Below are 22,257 nucleotides of genomic sequence, written 5' to 3'. Positions count from 1 at the left end.
GAAAAATAAGACATATGCTATCTCTGGAGATGGATATGTGAGACTGAAAGAAATTTATGAAACAATCTAACAAATATAATCTATCTTTACCCAAAAACGGTTTTAAGGGATTTTCTTTCAGTAAATTTCCAACATGTCACAATTGGACAAAAATAAAATGATACTTTGTGGATAAACTACATATTATCTTGAAATTAATTGATTGATTTATGTCTTACACCTAGTTATTTTTAACGTATCTACTTTGTACAGGGTGATTTTTTTTCAAAAGTACATGTTGCAGTATGAACCAATATTATGCTATATTATTATATAGTATAAAAATTTGTATTTAATTATTTTCCCCACCAGAAAAGTAGAAGTTAAAAATATTAAATAAGTAAATGTATTAAATTTATAATAAAAAAAAAAAAAATACACATTGTACGATCAATACATTCATTACTAGGGCAGAGGACTTGTAGCTCTAAAAAAGCACTAAATATTCAAGCATATAGAAATGAATAGAATGTTAGATAATTCAAAATATAATTAACAACACTTAATATAGGTAACTAAATTTTTAAATAAATAAATTGGCTTTTTTTCCGTGACTTATTATTTTCGTGGATATTTTTCCGTTTCGTTTTTCCTACATTCCTATAATAATTTAATGGATGTGTTAGATTTGAATTCAATGATATAAAATACAATTCTGAGGGAAGGCGGTCTGTCAGCCTATATTATTACTATCTAAATTAAGAAATATCCAAATCGACCTGTACAAAGTACAAATAATACTTGTACTTAATTTGTATAATAAGAGGTTAAATAAATTGGAAACAATGCATTTTTTGACTTTATGATTCGCTGTTTACCACCGTGACCTATTTTTAAGTAAAAGCATAACTCAGGTACCTACATAGATATTGTGTATAATGTATATAGGTATCTATTAGTATAGTTAATCGTGGTTACTGGTTACTTAGTATCGTGGTAAAGTATAGAACCACACAATTTTTTTTAGCAATACATCAATGACTACACAGTGCACACTATTTATAGAATAATAATGCTTAAATAACACATTAATTCCGATCTGAGAAAGAATATTATAGGCACGATTAAAATATTTGATTTTTTTTTACTTTTGTGAATTTCAAAGCCTAGTTTTGAATTTCTCTCAAGCCTCCTTATATATTAATATAATAGCTGTTGAAAAATATTTTAATACATAGGTTAGATTTTATTTTAGTAGCATTCAAAGTTCAAATTTTGACAAAATGTATCAAATTGAAAATGTACAAATTATTTGGCAGTTAAAAATGTATAAAACAGCTTGTATAGCTTATTAGGATTGAAAATTTACAACGACGTTCCACATAAGTAGTTACTCTAACTTGACCAGTACCATTAGGGTATATTTATAAATTGTGTAATGCATACACACAGGCGTTCTTATATCATCCAAAATCTTAAAACATTACATTTCTAACTCTAATTTATTGCAATAATTATTTATTTTCTTAAACACAATATTCCAAAAATAAATATGTAATTAATTGGAATAATATTTATAAGTGGTTGAAATAAAATAAACACACCTACTAATCAGTTAATAATTAGTCCATGTATGAATTATTATTAAAATAAAAATGAACCAGAAGCCAAATTCTAGAAGATATGTGCTATATGTACTATATAGTATAAACTATACTATACTATATAGCTATATATTATACTTGTCGTGCCTAGTGGAGAAATATTAACTAACAAGTTCTTGAATAAAATATTTCAAACACAAATTAACACATAATAACTAGGTATAGGTAAGATAAAAGCTAAACATTAAACGGGTTATTTTAACTATATAGCATCTGTAATGGCTAGAAACATATAGCTTAGCATAGGAAGTGTATGATATGGCGAAGATAAGGAGTGTGAGTGTAGTAGATATGAGAATGTTGAGTTGGGTGTTTACGGAACAAAGAAGGAGAGAGTGAGGAATTAATTCATTAATGGTAGTGTAAGAGTGGCACATATTGTAGTGAAAACAAGAGAGAATAGGGTGAGGTCGGTAACTATATGACAAGAAGTAGTGGGAGTGGCTATAAATGGTGGCCTTCAACCTTAAACTTACTAAGTGGCCTTAAATCTAGGGGGAGAGAGTGTAATGAGAAGACTGGAGAAGAGATTGATAGAGGGTGACTAAACCTGTATAGTTAGGGAGAACTAGATAAGGGAGAATAGGACATAATTATTATATTTTGTGACGAAACAAATAAGTAGATAATTAAAAATCTGAATTTTGCCCTACAGCAGTCAAAAAGATTTCTTTGGATTCCTCACTGGAGAGCAACCATAATGATAAACTAACTTTGTAACATTTTGTACATTTTCACTTACCGGTTACTGGGTTAGCTTATTATATTGACCGAAGCTGTATGGTTGGTGCAGATCTTAATTTCCTTAAAACAAGCTGATAAAAGGGTCTGTGGATAATTATATTTTCAAAAATATTGTATTAATATCTTGCAATGATTGCAATGAACATGAGTGGTGAAACATGAATTATTTGACCTTGTTTTCCAGTGATTACTTTTATAACTATTGTATGACACCCAACTTTTTCCTGTTATCGTCTATTACTTTTACTTATTTAACATCATATTCATATATTAAATCATTAAATACATACATTATTTCTTTTGGTTTACAATTACAATGCTCAAAGAGCTTACACTTTTTATAAAAATAATCAACTTCCAATCCTTCCTTTTAATAGTGTCATCAAGTTGAAGAAGTTATAGATTGTAGACAGTTAACATTTACTATGATTAAAATAATAAATTATGATTGGAAAGAAAAGCAATAAGTAATAACTAAGGCTGTGAATTGAATTCACTAAAAAAGTTTTAGATACTCATGCATTTTTTGTGCACTAAAAACAGAGAAAATATTCACTAAAAAATTCAAAAGTATGCACTTAAAATGCAAAAAATACTTTATAGAAACGTCTTTATTAAAAAACTGCAGTTTAAATTAATAAATAATAATTAAAAATGGTTTCTAAAAAAAATATTTTAAATCAATGATTTTGTTTGATTTATTCGATTCATTTAAATCGAACTTTATTCAATATCAATTTATGAAAAATGAATGAAACTTAAATTTGTATTATAAATAAAACAAAACTATGAACTATGTGCCATATTATAGCATTTAACTATACTAGTATGTCCCATGTTTCACTGTGCAGTAATTATAGGTATTTCTATATTTTAAACTTCATAATTTCTGTTAAAATATTAGGAAAATGTAATAACTAACATATAAGTGCGAAGTACTTAGATCAAATTTGAGCTTTAAAATCATAATTTTAGTTCATATAAACTTTAAATACACAGGTATAATAAATAAACTACTTGTTCGAAGTTTGATTTATATAATCTAAGTACGCAAAAAATATTTTGCTTCAGAATATAAAATAAAAATAATAAAATTAGAAGTGTCTTACGTTAAATTGATCACCCCATGTAAAATAACTTTCACAACAATTAGTTTCTTGATTGTGTGACCCTATAGTTAAACTTTATACAAAATAATTAGATAATGTAACTTTAACAGTTTTAATAATTTTCATACATTTATCATATAAGTAGAAACTATGCAAAAATTATAAATTGTTGTGTCCTTTTATAAAAGAAATATTTGTCAAAATGAAAGAATTCATAAATACTACTTTGCTGACAGTTGGTAATAAAATAATTATTGTAAGGAATTTTAATTTTGCTAAAAATATTGCACTTCTGCGGTACTAGATATAAATAATTATTTAATAATTTTTCGATGGATTTTGTGAATGAAGTATGTACTTGGAAATAATATTACCCTGCTAGTGAAATAATAATGGCCTTTAATGGAAAATGTAGAACGCTAGCTCCACATAAAAAAGTGTTACTCAAACTTAACCACAACCCCCCACGAAATGCTTATGGCCATAGTTGCAGATGATTTAAGCTAAAAAAAAAGAAAAAAAGAAAATATAATTCTACATTAATTAGGATATTATAGTAAAGTCCTTGGAAATAATTGAAAATACGTTGGTAAGTTGAAGTATTATAAATTATAGAACCATTAATAATTATAAATATTTTAGTGGTGTCGATTATTGGTGGTTGCAGGGGAAGAATTTACCTTACAAATAATGCTTCAAAAATCCAAAACAAAATTATTTTAATATGTTGTAAGGTTTCTCCAAATCTCAATATCTTCCTAGAATTTTTACAAAATATATAAAGCTTAAAAAATTAGTAAAACATAAGTTGCTTTTAATGAGAATTTTCACCTCTATGTATTGTCTCTAAGTATTCAAGTGTGATACTTGTCAAATTTTAGTTCAGTAGTTATCATTGAGCTTCGTTTGTTTCAAATAAATTAATCATTCTAATATTTAAACTATCATTGCTAAATTAGATATGCTGAAATTGATACGAACTTGTAAGACGGGACCAAAACATACTTATATATTATTAATACTAGTTAATTTCAACATTTACATCCAAACATTCTTTCAAGTTTAGATTAAGCACAGTTAATGTGTTAACCTTTGATCATATACTATGAATAGACCTATGGCTGGTAACTTGAAACACATATTAGCGACGATGAGTCTCTATAGGCTCTGGCTTATATTATGTGCTTCAAATTGCTTCAAATTTTAACAATCAAAAGTTCAACTAGATAAACAAACACTAAAATAGGAAACCAACTCAGGATCATTTTATTCAAAGTGTTAGGTTAGGTTAGTTTAAGTTCCTAGTTAACCCTCCGTTAGTCGCACGTTACCGTTTTGCACCGAAATATGAACGATCTCTCGAACTTACCAAAATGATAAAGTATATACATTCAAAAAAGTTGATAGTATAAACTATAAATATTCAATTTCAAAGTTTTCTAATTTTTTGGATCGTTTAAAAAAAATTCTCAGCCACTCTGTGGACCCCAAGTATCAACTACATACCCCGTAGGTGATGACAACCCTCCCGGTTAAAAACCCTCCAGTTACCTAAACAAATTCGCTGAGTGTGACATAAACGGCAAACAATGATCTGTAATTTGTTATACATCTAATCTAAGTATATAATATATAAATCATAAATGTGAAAATGGAAATTTTTACTCTGGGACCACTCATTTGATAGTCATGATGTTTTTTTTTACTTCGAGGAGCAGGTTTAAAGCACAGTATTATGGACCCAACTTCTGTTCACTAAGTACTGAGATATAACATAGGAATAAGCATCTGTCCAGTAAAATAAAATAATTTAAAAAATAGAAAATAATTTGTAAAATGTTGTCTTTGACAATGTGGGTTAACATGGCTAAAGATATTGTACTAACTTAGGTAACTATGATTGAGTAATTATGGGGTGGTTATTATTAAAGTGATGGCATTTTTTACCGCCAACGAAGTGCACGGTATCAGCTAGAATATATTAATATAAATACCTATGCAGTAAGCGATTTAGTAAATGCATGTGAGTATTATGTAGCTGTATTGAAGTAATAGTGGTATTCAAGATGTAGATTCAAAGACGCAAATTTGGATATAACAATGATAATATTATTTTATGGTGTGGTATATCATAATGAAAATATTACACAAATGAAAAACTATACAGGTAGTTTGAATTAAATTTTTCTTGTCTACGAATTCGGATAGGTAAATAATTTTATTTTTGATGAATGTTTTTAAACTTATATTTACAGAAACTGATAAAAGTTCAAAGTCTACTCAACTAAAATTAGTCAAATATTATATTTCAAATCAAAGAAAATTAGGTAGGTACACACACCAACATATTGTTATTACATAATTAAAACGTGTATATTTACAATTCCGTTTACAATAGTTACTATTTAATATAAATTATGTTATAATTGTAGATTATGTTCAATAATATTAATCCAATCGTAAAAATCGAAAAAAAACGTAAAAACATCTATAGTAATAAATCTTAAAGAATTTCAGAAGTGATAAAAAACAAACCAAACAAAAAATATATATTATATATTTACATATAGGTACACCCGTTGTTATGAATAACTTATAAATAGATTGAAGTAAGTTCTACGGTATTTTTGTACACAAATCAGCAAAACGTGTTTCAAGACTTTGAAGATTATTCTATTGAGGTTTATAGGAGTACACGAAAAAATGGCGCAAAAAACAAGAACGATTCAGCCCGTTATACAATAATTATTTAAAATAATTCAATTAGCATACAATTATAGTATGCATCTAGTATCACAGGTCTATGTCTGGTATTGTAACATTGGTGTGGTGAGGTTTGGATGATGTCCGGAGTTCATCCGCAATGCCGATAAACTTTTATTGTACCATTCTTCTTCTGGCATCATTCCTGAAAACCCAAACAATAGATAATTACTTCACAATTACTTTTTTTTTAAACAAATTTCCAGTGTAAAAAAAAGGAAGTTGCCGTTAAAATATTTGAATAGTCCTATAATTAGACATTTGACATTTTTTGAATTTTTTATTAGTTATACATTAGTAGGTCAGATAATTTATTTTTTATTTCTGATATTTCGGGACTGGAGGTTAAACCCCCAAAACCCCCCTGCGTTCGCTCCAGAATGATCCTAAATTCACACGGTTCAACGATAAGTCGATATTGACTCAAATGTTCATAACTACAATATAAGTATATCAATAAGATATAAATATATATTATAATAACTGGTAAAAATTATTTCAACCTAGGCACTACCTACATAACTGCATGATACTTAGTAAGATAAATTTCTATAATAGCAATATAAATACATCATATAATTTAATATATCTTATGCATATAATTTATATATTATTAACATCCTAACAGTTGCTAACAGTTGCAAATCGTTTAATTCAAAAATCAACTCACAATAATTCATTAAAGCACAATGCGCATCCTAATATATTTTTGTTATCTCATTTACTGAATTTAAAAATACAAACTAATTCATTTAAAAAGACTCAACATAATATGTACATTCAGCAAAAACAAAAATTATGAAATAAAAATTACACTACATAACATTAATTTTTGACTCAGTATTTTGAGTTATTGTATTTTTTGTATACGTATTCTATTTCAGGGTTTTTACTTTTTTTCCGCTATGCTATTAATTATTCGATATTATAGCATAATATATGAATATGGAATAAATAGATGGTGGATATTCATGCTTATTTTCGTAATTGAACAAATTCTTTCAGAATGTCAAATATTTTATAACTATCTTGTTTTATATCTTGTTAAATTTTTTCATCAATTGAATATTTATCTACAAAGCTTAGTAAATATATTTAATTAACTATTTTTTCAATATGTTTAAATTTTATGGTAATCGAATGTACTCTATGAATATGTATAACATACAATGCATTTAGAATTCCCTTGATCCACCTATGTACTTATTACTTTATTGTTGAAGTATTTTAGTATATTTTAGGAAAATCAATAAAATGAAAATAGATAAAAACTGAGTGTATTCAGACAATGATAGAATTCCTAGTTGTATTAGATAACTTTGTAGGACGCTTAAGGCAAATTAATTATTTCTTATTAAAGTTTTTTAAAAGTTGTTAAACAAGTTTTAAAAAACTTTGACGGTGGTATAATTATACAGCGTAAATTATTTGGTTGTCATAATATGTCTCTATGATTATAATTATTTTATAACCTATTAGAATGTTGTAATTATTTTATAAACATAGAGTGTATTGCGTCCTATAACAATGGATTTTTTGATATTTTAACGAACAGTTTTTAATAAAATAGTGTATTGATTTGAAATACAACCAAAAATAGTAAGTACTTTTTAATAAAATCTTCAAAAATGTTCAATAATCTTTTAACTTTTCTATGATTCATAAATGGATTAGGCTACAGTGGAAATAGTTTTTCAAACTGATTGATTTATTATTGATTAATTATTTAAAACATACATTAAAAACTCTAACCTTAATTATTGTATTAATAGTATAACAATTCAATTTATTTCATTTTTTGTATAGTTACAATAATCATATTAAGGAATGTAATAATCAATATTTGTTGTCCTCGATAGTAAAACTTGTTTATATTCAAGTCTAGAATTAAAGAAGTAACTTTACCATGCGTACTACTTATAAGTGGCTTAATAAAACAATAGTTTACCTACAGAATATTAATAATAATATAAGCCGATTATTACATACCTGCTGGTGTTGTAATAGATGACTGATTAGAAGAAGCAGTTGGATTTGAATGATGACTTGTGACTGTAAATGGTTGACTCATCACAGCAGTAGACATGTAAGAACTAGATGACATCTAAAAAAAAAATTTGTTGTGTTTACAAGTTTACCGAAAACTAAATATAATTAGAGATGAATTTTTTATTATAATAAATGTAATAATTTGAATTTATAAGCAACAGAACCTAAAGGTTTTAATTCAATAACATGCTAAAATGGGCCTAAATAGATTTATTATGTGGCTAAGGTACCTATATTTTGTTAATAAGTCATAATTTCATAAATCATAGTACTATTATGGAATTATAGATATAATTATAATAAAAAACCATTATTGATGATACGTGATTAGTGACATCAATAGATCGAATGTTTAATACAATTACATTATATAAATAATATTATGCAATATAAATTTTATAATTATGTGCATCAAACCACTATTAGAAACATGCTGTGTACAGAATATATTTAACGAGTTCTAACTACGTTAGAATAATAATAATAATAATAATATTCTTTACCTGCGGATGGTATCTGTTCATGCTATTCGGGTGCGGGTAAGCTTGGTACGTTCTAGACGCTGAAGGGTAGATGTTTCTCATCATGGCGGCCCCGTTACATCCGGGAAGCATGGAGGGCGGGGCCAAAGCCTTTTGCAATTGCTTTTCCTGTTTTCTGTACTTGGCCCTTCGGTTTTGAAACCATACCTAAAACATCGTCATCGTCATTGTCCAATGCAAAAACATCCTATCCCCTTTTCAAGTCATTACAAACTCGTTTTATCACTATATGGTGTGTGGGTGTATAAAATATTCGGGAAAGTATGGCCTTTTAAAACCCTGCAGGGAAAACGTATCCCTTTATGTGTCCGGAAATACATTTTGGATGATAAATTCAATTACAGTGGTCCCTGTGTGATGTTCTTGGGGACAATGATTGAGGGAAAGTCGGTGACTCACTCTGCCTCGATACCATCGCGATTAAACGCGAGTCATACATATAACTCTTATATTATAATATATTGTATTATTTTATACATCACGATTTATCATGCATACAAATAATGTGTGAAGCTTTATAATTTTTAATTGGTGGTACACAGTTTCAGAATTAAATGACCATGGATATCATTGGTTATGCATAACTCGCGTTTAATTAACTACCTATTTTATATTTATACCTACGTCCTACAATTTGGTACAGAACATTTCAGAACAACATCAAACATGTAGTAATTAACCATCGATAACATGTATATCATATTATATACACGTGTGTAATGTAATTGATTAAAAACAATATATTGTGTTCTACGTGGACCTGATTTAGAATAGGGTAGTCTACTTTGAAATGTTCACAAGTATATTTAAATAAATCGTTTGAACGAATTCAGAGGAGGTTTTCATATAAAATTATATTATTTATATTATTATAATTATATTAGAATGTATATCTATACATAGTAGTACTGTCTGTGGAGTTAACACATATCACTTTAAAGTTTAAATTAAACCTTAATACATGAAATAAAATTCATGGTATTTTCGAAGTTTTCTACTTATGTACAAACTATTAAATGTCATATTTCTCGGACGGATATTTTATTTCATGTTTTCATGGTTTAATATTTTGCAAGTCCATACCCTAATTTTTCATTATTATTTCAATTCTCAAAGAACCTCTTAAAGTTATAATAATAGACATATTTTATTAATTTAATTTTTATTTACTGGGTGTAGGTAATAAATTAATAAATGAACTTTATTATTTCATTTTTTTTTCAAACTAGATAATCCATTTGTCTTTAACGAAGTTACTTTTATTATGATATTTATAGTGTTTATTGTTACTTTTATCAATAAGGAGCCCGGTGCCAATTTTTCAAATTTTCTACAAGTCTATTAAATTTGAAAATTATATTTTATATTTTATTTGCCACCTTAATTATAATACTTTTTAAATAATCTGCTGCCCGATAAATATTTAGAGGAGGGGGTTGATACGGTGTAATATATCAACAAACATGTACAGGCCGCATTGATGTCCGATTTTTGTATTTTATTTCAAATAAAAGAATAAAATAAATAATTTGTAAAAAACTTAGGTTTGGGCATATTTTTAAAAACATATTATAAAGCTTGAAATAAAAAATTTTAAAACAGTGTTCAATGTGGCTTGCAAAATATTTTCCTCTATATGAGTTTAAAAAAATTAATCAAATTTGATTCAACAAGACAGGATCATTATTTTATTTAAGAGTATTTTTGTGAAAAAATAACAGTGCCACCGGACGCCTCAAGTCTATGAATTTGCATATATTAATTATATAAGTATTATACAGGCATTATTATAGCACCCATAATACGTACTGTACACAGACTATATGCCATTACTTATTAATAAGTCATTAACTACTGTAGGTACCTGAGTTATTTTGCTTACATTTAAACAAAAAATTCGAAAGCGATTTAGAAAAATCCGTACCCAAAAATACGTTTAATCGGCTGCAGGTGTCGTCGATGAAGGTAAAATATTACATTCAAAAAAATCAACGATTTTACTTAGCCTATGGAATATTCACACTCAGTACATAAATGTACCTATACATATAAGAATTTTTAAATTACATGAAAATAACTGTACAACATTTACAACTGATCATGCCTGTATGCAGCAAAAATACTAAAAAAGTTCTGATCGTCCTATAGGATAACTTATTTTATTGTTACCAATTCTTAATTATACTTAATTTAAAAGTCTTATAATTTTAAATTACATACGATATCAGAGCGAAAGGTACCCGATATAATTACAGTATTTTATGGAAACTTACCTGTATTCTAGCTTCATTGAGTTTTGTACTTCTTGCTAATTCCTCCCTGCAATAGATATCAGGGTAATGAGACTTGGCAAAAGCAGCTTCAAGCTCTGCCAGTTGTTCCTAAGTAAAAAACAAAATAATGAACAATTATAAAAACATGCTCGCATAAAATACAAGTTACAACGAGCATAATAACTACATATTGGCGTGTTATATACCGTTATCGGTTACTGACCTGGGTAAAAGTCGTACGGTGTCTTCGTCTTGCTGGAGTCGGGCACGTTGCCGTAGTAGGCGTGTGTCCAGAATGACTTCCACTTATGCTACCTACAGATGTCAAAGGTTCTGTTTTCAATTTTTTAAACGCTCCTTCAGATGCTAAAATTCAAAAAAATTGTTTACATAATTAATAACATATAGTTTCCACGTAATCACTACCCAACACAAATATATAGGTTTTGGATTTAAAACTGCTGGTTACAAAAACCTATCTATACGGCTACCCATCATTAATATTATTGATTTTATTATTTCTAAAAATAACAGTTTACATTTTGCTTTTGTAAAATACTAAATAATAACATTATTCACATTATTCAAATTGTTATGGTTTGTTAGTAAATTACATTCATCTTTTGGCTGTAGGTATTTCCGCGTTTTATAAAGTTTGCTTTTAATTAAAAATTCTCGGTTTGTATGTTTATGGAGCACGAACATCAAACACTATAAAGTTCAGAGTATGAAAATCCTCTTGAATGCTTGTAATTTATTCAAGAGAATTATAGAAGTATTATAGGTACTAGTGTACTACCTATATGAATATAGACAACTTTATAAGTACATTTACAACGAACAAAAATATTAATTTGTAATTAGGAATTAAAAGTAAATAGCTATAAAATAAATATTGTCTTAAAACTTAAAATTACAACATCGTGCATAAATATATAAATATTTGCCTAGTTAGCTATATTATTTAACAAATTAGTACATAATTAGATTAAATATTTTAAAATATAGGTAAGTACATCCATTTTATTTATAAAAAGTAACCTCTTAGAGGCCTTTGAAATGTGGTGTTATTACAAAATGCTTAAGATTAAATGAACTGAAAGAATAACAAACGAAGTCGTATCAATTAGAATAAAGGGAAAACGATAATTGTGGCACAGTATTAAAGTTATAAAAGACAAAAATAAAGGATGCTCACTACGCTATGGTAGCCTAACGAAAAGAGTTATACCTAGTAGGAGACGTAGAAGGCTTTATTGGAAGAGGAAGACCAAGGATCGAATACATGAAACAAATCATGATAGACATGAGAAAGGATAGCTTTAAAAAGTTAAAGGAATTAATTTATCAAAGGGAAGCATGGAGAACAGCAGCAAATCAATCAAACGATTGAAGACGCAAAGAAGAAGAAGAAGCCCTAAAAATGTAGCAAAATTTCAACTATTTATATTTATTACACATTTATGCAAGAAAACGCCTGCCCACCTATGTCTATTTCGATACTTAGAAGCAAGCATTGTTTTTTTCTTATTAAAAGTACCCACAAATATTTATTTAGTGTGACATAATATAATACACGAAGTAACTACGTTTTCAAAGCTTGTAAACAGGATGGCTCAGCCCCATTTTTCAACAACAATGGTTTTATTAAAATTATGATTTATGAAATATTCATGATTAAATATCATATTTTAAAACTCTAAAATTTTTATATCATATAAAAAGTGCTCTTTTGAGATACAAACTTGTTTTTACAAATGAGAACCACCCTTCTTTATTATAAACTGTTAGAGAAATGATTATTTTTAAATATTAATGAATATAAATATAAATTTGAATTAGTTAATTCTAGGTTATTACACTACACTCAAGATATAGTAGTGAACCATAATAATCTTAGGTTTAGTAGGCTTAGCATATATGGTTTATAGTAATATTTATAACTAACTAAATATAAAGGTATTTAATATTTATTTATAACAATTTTATAAATTCGAATAATGTTCATAGTATAATAAGTGAGTACTTACCTACCTATATCCTATACCTGCTAGTCTAAATATTAAATATATTTATAAATTCTATATTTTATTAAAATTAGACGTAAAGTCGTTATTAAGAACTTCTAACTATATTAGTAGGTATATTAATTTCAAGAGCTCAGAAATTAATTCGTTGAATTTATAATTCGTTTTTAGGCTCATGAAAATGTCCAAAAAACTTATGTGCCTAATAATTTATGGTGGAAAAATCATAAAATTAAATTTAAAAAATAAGTTTGTACGTCTGTATGACACTCGTTGTCATTGCATAATAGTAAAAGACTTAAGTACCTACTACCTACTATTGGTGAATCATTCTTATTAACACTGCAGTTATATGACAATATTTATTTAAATTTTCAATGTAGGTAGAATTGTAATAGCACAGTGTTCTAATTATAGAGTATGATTTTTCATGATACTGAAAAAGTAAATTAGGTAATATCTTTATATACAATGAGAATATACGCTTAGGTACCTACTTTACCTATAGACTATAGTTACTATAAATTCATCTAAAAGATATTTAATTTAATTTTTAGAATAATATAAAATGTGTCAATTACTTTACAAAAAAAACTTATGTGAGTTATGATATTTTTAAAAAAGTAATGCACTAATCCATATGATGATTTATATACAATTAATAATTTATATAAATTATTTCACAACAATATAAAATATCCTAATTTGAGGAATTAGGTGGCTATTATTAAATTAATTATTTTAGAAGTATATAAGTTTATTGTATATTTATAGTTTGAATGGAAAGTAGAAATTAATTTCTATAAAATGATAACAAAAGAAACCCTCACAAACTCTTTATAGTAGCAACTAGTAATCTACTATCTAGTGCCAATAATTCGACTACTGTCTACTGTCAACGGCCGATCGTTATAATTTATAAAAAAAAAAATGTATCATATTAAAATAAATTGTATACTGTAATGACTAATGATTTAATTAAGGGTTTGTAAATCGCGTATACGTACTAGTCTGTTCGGCTAGAGATCCTCGTCCTGGGGACGGCGTGTTGTGGTGAGATGAGTCGCCGGCCGCGTTAACCGGCAGTCCGTACATCGAGCCGAGTTCATTAGACGAGTCACTTGCCCCCTTCGATGCACGTTGTTTGTCCGCGTGCACCGCGGTCGGGTGGTGGTGGTGGAGGTGATGGTGATGGTGATCGTGGTCCATCAAGCCCAATATACCTCCAAGACCTGGCCGCAAATCGTCCATCATGAGTTTACCTGAAAAGAAAAAACGTCGACACACGCTGTCGTTAAACACATGCTGTACATCTAATGACTAATAATATACGAAGTTGACGTTCAATATTACAATTTATTATCCAATTATAAAGGAGGAAAATTAAAGGTTAAATTTGAACCTATGGTGGGTGCTATGTGCATAGGAGTATCCATGGCTTTGTACCATACCCTCCTAACCATAATTATTATTATTTGCCATCTTAATTTTAAAAATATTATTTATTAATATTAAAAATAATAATTATTTTTATCTATATCGTTCGACTAAATTTAGCTTATTATATTGAACTTAAGAATACAATTTTTGATGTAGTATATAATATTATCACCAAGAACTGTCAAACTTGTCAAACTCATTACTGTATTCAAAATGGTTTTGACAATGATAATATGCCTAATGAATTGGAACACAAACATCGAATAATTTTGTTCCAAAACATATAAAAATTTTAATTTTTCCAAATTTAAAACACCATCACCCCTCGTATTTAGTCACTCGACGGCTATGGATAGATGGACATACTATATTATATATATATTGATATAGGTACTGTCCTATTTTATGATCTGTCATAAAAGAATGGTCGACATTTGTCCGACTGAGAGAATAACTATATTATCAAGAACATTTATTAATCATATTGATGTCCACTTAACTCACAAATCATAATACATTTTGTTCAATTGTCTTCCATTCTACAGAACTGGGAAATTTCAGTAAAATGTTCAGTTTTTTATAACTGTAGGTGGTGAAAAACTAATTTAAATACATTATAAGTATATAATATATACATATGCGCACGTTTGAAAGGGTCTGAAAATAAAATATATACACAATACCTATACCATGTAATATTAAACATGAAAACATTGGTGAATCTTAGAATTTTAATTTATAAAATAATGCTATTAGTATTAATAATTAACTTCATAGTACATGTTTTTGGAATACACGTATAAATTAGTATAATAGTCAACTGAAATAATAAAGGTATCATATCTATATTTGTATTGAATCTTTTCAAGTTCCAAGTCACTGCCTACTACCATATAACTATTTATATCATTGCTAAATCGCAACGATGTCAATGTATCACACATATTTAGATATTATTCTTTCTTCGTTAATATAACTATAACAGTATTATAATATATTTGTTATTCTAACACCAATTTATTTATTTACTTTTGTTTTCTAAAGTCTATACAACTATACTTGTTTCATTAATCATAAAATATTAGTTTTTAGGTTTTTAATTAAACACAATTAATATCTATACATTGTATAGGTACCTAACATGAGTGAACATGACTTAAATAATTACCTTTTCAGTTTTCATTTTTAAGATACAATGATTTATAGATAACTAATGTAACTTAATTTTATATTTGATAAAGATTCCATTACCTACACGGCGACACCTAAACTCTGTTCATTTTTAAGTTTCGATTAATTATAGATTATTAATCTAGGCAATAAAATAAGCAAAATATATTTATTAGTCATATATAGTTACAATTATTCAAAACACATATTCATATTCTGTGTTAAAAGTTTAAAAACACCAAAAAAACACACGATTTATGTTTAAAGACAAATATTATATACCTAGGTATTATCAACCCAAACTCTACTAGTATATATCAAATTACTATTTGGTATTATATAGGTAACATAACATTATATAACATGGCAAACAACAAGCTAACAAGATTTTTTCTCTTTTACAGGACATTAAAAAGATATTTTCAAATGCACACTTATTACCAGTGAGGATAACAATGGCTCAAACTCTCAAGCAAATGTAATGATGTTAAAAGAAAAAAACTATTTATTTCCACCCTTATTTATCTTTCCCTAATATATGAAAACAAGAAAATATGCATTTCCACTAAACACCTCAGAATAAGACATATGATACACATCTCACATCAACACTAAATAAAAAGAGATCTTCCAATCTATATATATATATCAGCTGAAGCACTTCCCCTCAAAATAAACACATAATTACCGAATGCAGGATGTAGATATAGGATCGAAGAAAGGAGCGAATCCGTAAAATTTCCACTTCAGAAATTCTGAAACCGTAACCTGGCATCAGTTTCAAACCAATATATGTTTTAATGTATCTTTAAGGTTTGTACTTTATAAAATTCAATTTTTTTTGTTTATACTGTAATAAATAAATGTGACCCTATAACTTTTAATCAAACGACATTGTTACGCCCAATTACCTTACAGCTCCAGTTTAGTATCCAAGGAGGTATCCAGCTTCTAATAAAATAATGTAGATATATATATTTAGATACCTCCTACCAAATTATATAAAACAAAATCAATTTAATGGCTACACATTATAGTCATACTTAAAACTATAGAAGAATACAAATCAAGATGTACCCATTCACTTTTCACGGCGGCAACTCAAAATAATCTATACATACGTTAATATAGACGTATAATAATATAGTATCAAACTATTATGTGGTCTTACAAAAATTCTATTAAATCCATACTAAAATTACAAATTTATACGTAAGAAATTGCAAACGATAATAGATAGACAAGGAGACAACATATGTATATATGTAATTAAGTATTATTTACATATATACGTGTTTAAATATATGTACCTATACAAATTCTGTGGCCCCTATTTTTGTGTATACCTCTATAATATTATATTATAATACTACAATACTAAATATTATGTAGGTACATATTATATATATTTTACTAATAAAAACAATTGTGTAACTATATACATGTTTTATAATTTCCCAAAACCCGTTTGTAGCTTATTCAATAATATAACCCCCCCTCACCTCAAGAGCATTAGACTGACATATTCTTAACCCATTTGTGGTTGACCAACGGCAAAAATGTGCACTAAACCTATACAGTTTTTTTTTTAATTAGGGGTCTTGGATATATTAATACGCAATTTTTCAGAGCGTACCTATATGATAAATGTGGACTTATAATATATAGGTAATACAATTATATCGCTGGGCGAGTGCTAGTGAAGAGAACGGATAGATAACAAAATATGTTCGTATACATTATACCATCTATACCTGTTGTACAGGTACACCAAACTTACCCGAAGACGAGTGTGCCGTGCCACCGTGATGATGTGACCCGTTGTTGAAGTTCAACTGTCTCGAGAACAGTGCGGGGAAAATGTTGTGCGGGTGGTGCGGATCACCACCCGCTACACCTTTCAGATCAATCGCGGTGCCCGTTACTGCACGCCGGGTCGCAAAACGTCGACGCTGCTCCGCAAGGGTGCAGGCACGCGGTAGTGGCGATGGCTCTGATGCAGTGGCAGCGACTGCGGTACTGATGCGAATGCACTGTGTGACTTAACGACACGGCCGTATAACTTTTATTGAAATCGGTAAGGTATTATCGGTACTCGACGATGTATATACAGTGGCGGTTGCAGCTTCGTGAACAGACGAATCAAAATACAATAACAACGCGTAATTTATTTATTATTTTACAGACGATTATAATTAGTTTATATTTTTTATGTAAGCGGTGACGTTTCGAGGAGGACAAAAAATTTCAGTATCGCAACAAAAAAAATGAATGACTCTAAAATGTTTGTCGGACGGTGATTATGATTTAAATTGAATTGGTTTGGGATGACCGGAGTGTCCGATTAACGAAAGAGCGCGTCATCCGATGCCAAACTAGAAGTGACTAACGAAATTACGGAGTACTAGTGATCGGCTGACTGGAAAACAGGGACCCGTGGCCGGGATGACTGCTAACGGGTCGGCAGGCGGGGGGACCAATGAGAAGGGGGCAGGGTGCGCAGCGCTGCGACGGCATTGGCTCGGCCCCTCGCCGCCCGAGACACGGCTGCCATGGTTGTTCTCGTGGAGACCGCCTTTGTTTTTGTGGATCCTCTAAACGATAATAGATTTTGTGTGATAGTTTTCATGGGACGTGGCAGAACGAGCGTCTTTTTTCACTTCTTTTTTTTTATTTTCGCAATTTCCCATCAACCATGTATAGGTATATATTAAAGTCCCAACTCGCACGCACACATAATACATATTACATTTATTATTATTATATTTATAGGTATAATAGGTACCGTTCGTATAGCGGGTCCTGTTAATTTTGAGTTCGCTTTGATTATTTTCAACATCGTTTTTTCTAGTTTAGAATAAAAACAAAGAACAATTTTATGTACCATGCATTGTTCATTTGCGCCTAGTACGATGCATGAATATAATATATATTATACTATTGTCTATGCATAGTGGTTTGCTCTCAGAAATATATGCCTATTTATAATCTATATAAACATACATAGTTATAACTAAAAATGTATTAAATTATATTGTGCGTGCATAAATATAGTGACGTTATAATATAACGCATATATGCAATGTATTGTGATGCAAGCTTATTATATGATTTATGAACATTATTTAAATTAAAAGCCAAAACAGAAAAAATGTTAATATATATTGCTGATTATTTGTGGTATTTTCTATCAAATTATTACAAAAATTACAAACGTTAAAAATAAAATAAATATATTCTATTTTGACGAACTAAGAGTGTATTATAAAACATAGTAGTTACTACTTATTTTTTAATTTCTTTCTGTACAATTTAATATTATTTACTCCATGAAGTACATTTGTTTCTTAACTTAATATTAAAATATTATTAGTAATAATACATCAAAATATCTTAATTGTTATTTCGTGTGAAGTGCATCATAATTCATAACTCATAGGTACAATAAAGGATAATAATGATTATTACACTCAAACTGAAACTCGTAAAAATGATAAAACTTCTGTTTATTGTTTATAGTTACTTTTTGGCTATTGGCTATTAGCTTATTTTAGATTTTGAGTGAAGCGAAAAATGTATTGATTGTACAATAATGTGTGTTTTTCATTTATTTTTGAATCTGAAAACTCATCTTTTTCTAGTAAAAAAAAAACTGAGCCTTGCTCAAAAACGTTGAAGGAAGTTTTTGGTAGAAATTAGATGTGGTTGGTACTTTATGGAGGTCAAAATTTAAAATTCTCAATGTGTACTTTTAATGAAATAATCAGGAATTACGAAAAAAAAAATACGAACATAAAGTGTTAAATTTGTATGTTATTATTAAAATAACCGTTTGGTAACCATGGAACCAATAATAAAGTTGACTCAGTGCACACTATAGGCCCATGAATCAGTTTTTTAAGGGGCCTCATAATGAATGGCCTTATCTAACTGTATACCTATATATATATTACTATAATAATAGTTTACTTATACTCTATTATTATGCGCACAAGACTTGTCACAATGTCCAACTGCCTCAAATCATAATATTAGTCCAGGAGCTACTGACAGTTTGTCCTTATCCATTTAAGATTAAACATTTTTTTTTTGTTTAAGTCCAAATTTCTATTAGTCAATTTTTATAACAGAAATGAGTAATGACCAATTACTAAAAAAAAAAATATGCAGCAGGTCAATACTTTTATAACAGTACTAAAATATTACTGCTATAGCAGTAATAAAAAAGTGCTTTTCTGAAGTAGATACATAAATTATATCAAAAAATGAGGTGTCCGTGAACGTGTTAATAATATTTTTAAATAATCTAGAATCATTTGGAGTTGGTGGCTGTGAGCTAAGATCGGTTGATGTACACTTATGCCGATTTTTTTATTGTACTCAGTATAAACCCGATTCTATAGATTATTACAACAAAATAAAGTCTGAAATGGGTAAGGTCAAACCATCTGTAGCTCCCTGACTAAATATTCTCCTTAACGTGTTACCATTACAGAACTAAAATTATCTATGAATTTATCTCGTATATAATATATAAGTAGATGCTTAAAAACCTTTACATATTATAGCTATAGCTATTACATATATTTACATGGAACACAATATTATATTTACAGAATATAATGACATTTTTTTCTAACACATTAATGGCAGTTTGGTACCTATGCCATACTATGGTATGAAGCCATACTTTTATTACTTTTTGTATTATTAACCATTGTTTAAAATATTAAAATAATTAATCGCAAGAAAAACTTTTATTTTATAGTTGTACCTATAGGTACACTCTCCTAGGTACTTTACGTTACTCCCTATATACAGTATACATTATTTAGATGTCAATTAATGTATACTACATAATATATACAAGATGTTACCTGCAAGCATACACGTACTCCTATTTTTCTTCAATAATTCAACTATTCAAAATCTGGTCAATGTCAGCAATCAGTTATTTTTCAAAAACCTCGAAAATGTAATACAAGGTTCCTCGTAAGTTGTTATAATAGCAGTTAGAACATTAAATGTACATAAGCCCCCACGAGTTAGGCCCATTATCTTCTTGAAGAATACATAAAATAAAAGTCTCGATGATTTTTTTAATAAGCATTGAAAGTTCAAATTTTCACAAAATTCATCATAATCACAACAATTTTTTGTTGTTAAAAATGTATAAGATGTTCAATTTGTATAGCTTAGAATTTAAATTTTAAATCAATTAGTTTCTCGTAAGTATTTTATAGTGTAACTGAATAATCCAAAAAAATGCATAAATACTGCAATTCTTATATTGTTCAAATTTTGACGAAATTATAGATATTTAAACGGAGAATAACGATTTCAGTTATTTTTTTGTAGTTTAAAAATATTATTGTGAAACTATACAGTGAAACTTCCATATTACGATGTCTCATTGGCAACAGAAAAATTCTTATTACAAGGGAATCTCGTTACATAGAATGAAATAAATTTGAATCAAATTAAATTTGACTATCAAACTTATACTCCGTTAAACAGACAATTTTACTAAACGGAATAAGTTTCCCAAATAAGTTTATCAAATTTGAAATATCAAAATTCAAATTAGCTATATTTTATGAACAGCTTAGAATATAAAATACACAGCGAACATGTACACACTTTTAATAAGTTCATTCAGTACCTATATGTAAGATAACTACCGGAGTAGTTAACCGAGTATAATGCCATCATGGGAATGTTACATATGTTGTAATTCTCTGATTTACGACATTATTCTGATGGTGAAAATCACCATTACAGTATACAATATTATTAAAATAACTTTCATCCATCCAATTAAAATAACTATTTCAAAGCCCATCACACACTAGTATTAAAAAAAACTAGGTACAAAAATCATGAAATGAAACATTGCAGAGACTGAAAAGCTTTAATAATGTATAATATATAAACATTATTTCACTAAAAATTAACTATTAATAAAAGATAAAACATTATAAAATTCAAGAAATCTTTAATTGATATTGATTCCCATTAAAAGTATTAATATGTATAGCCATATAATGTATATGTGCTGTACTATTGGACATAGATTCTATTATAGTTTACTGCATACGATAATACCTTTAATATAGAGACTGTAGAAGTCATTTAGTGATAATAAAATATTTTATGTTAGTAATTATTTAAATAAATGTAGGATTAAAATGATTTGTATTTAACAAGAATAAACTGTATTACATAAAAAAATGGATTAATATATTTTTTTAATTACTAGTTATTAAAATTCAAACCAAAGGATATAAAATAAAGGAAAATATATATATATTAAATAATAAGTATTATTTATCTACGATTCATTATTGTTATACCTATAATATGTAATTAAAGATACACACACATGTAGCACTACATAAGTACTATTACTTATTAGATTATAATTTATAACTCTATGTTATTATTTCATTACAATTGCGTATTTGTAAGCTAAGTATAGTGAAGTTTTAAATTTTTTA

The 22,257-nt window shown here is 28.0% G+C and overlaps 1 protein-coding gene across 1 annotated transcript; it reads right to left on the bottom strand.

Annotated features, from left to right (window-relative positions):
* Positions 1–5,845: 5,845 nt before the first annotated feature.
* On the bottom strand, positions 5,846–18,162 carry LOC111030443 (homeobox protein prophet of Pit-1-like). Its single transcript, XM_022309931.1, has 7 exons — positions 17,541–18,162; positions 14,158–14,412; positions 11,347–11,489; positions 11,124–11,231; positions 8,812–8,997; positions 8,249–8,363; positions 5,846–6,404 (listed from the first exon to the last, which is right to left on the bottom strand). The coding sequence occupies exons 2-7, from the start codon at positions 14,402–14,404 to the stop codon at positions 6,298–6,300; spliced, it is 906 nt and encodes a 301-aa protein (XP_022165623.1). The 5' UTR covers positions 14,405–14,412; positions 17,541–18,162; the 3' UTR covers positions 5,846–6,297.
* Between the last annotated feature and the right edge of the window lie 4,095 nt (positions 18,163–22,257).

This window comes from Myzus persicae, unplaced genomic scaffold, assembly GCF_001856785.1.
Source record: "Myzus persicae strain clone G006 unplaced genomic scaffold, MPER_G0061.0, whole genome shotgun sequence".
Taxonomy (NCBI): domain Eukaryota; kingdom Metazoa; phylum Arthropoda; class Insecta; order Hemiptera; family Aphididae; genus Myzus; species Myzus persicae.
This window is presented reverse-complemented; position numbering and strand designations above follow the sequence as displayed.

Excerpts from the sequence above, each read along its gene's own strand:
- LOC111030443 (XM_022309931.1), bottom strand. The coding sequence starts at position 14,404 with ATGATGGACGATTTGCGGCCAGGTCTTGGAGGTATATTGGGCTTGATG. Across the intron at positions 11,232-11,346 it reads ACCGTACGACTTTTACCCAG|GAACAACTGGCAGAGCTTGA; the intron begins GTCAGTAACCGA and ends TTTTTTACTTAG. Across the intron at positions 6,405-8,248 it reads ATCTATTACAACACCAGCAG|GAATGATGCCAGAAGAAGAA; the intron begins GTATGTAATAAT and ends TTGGGTTTTCAG.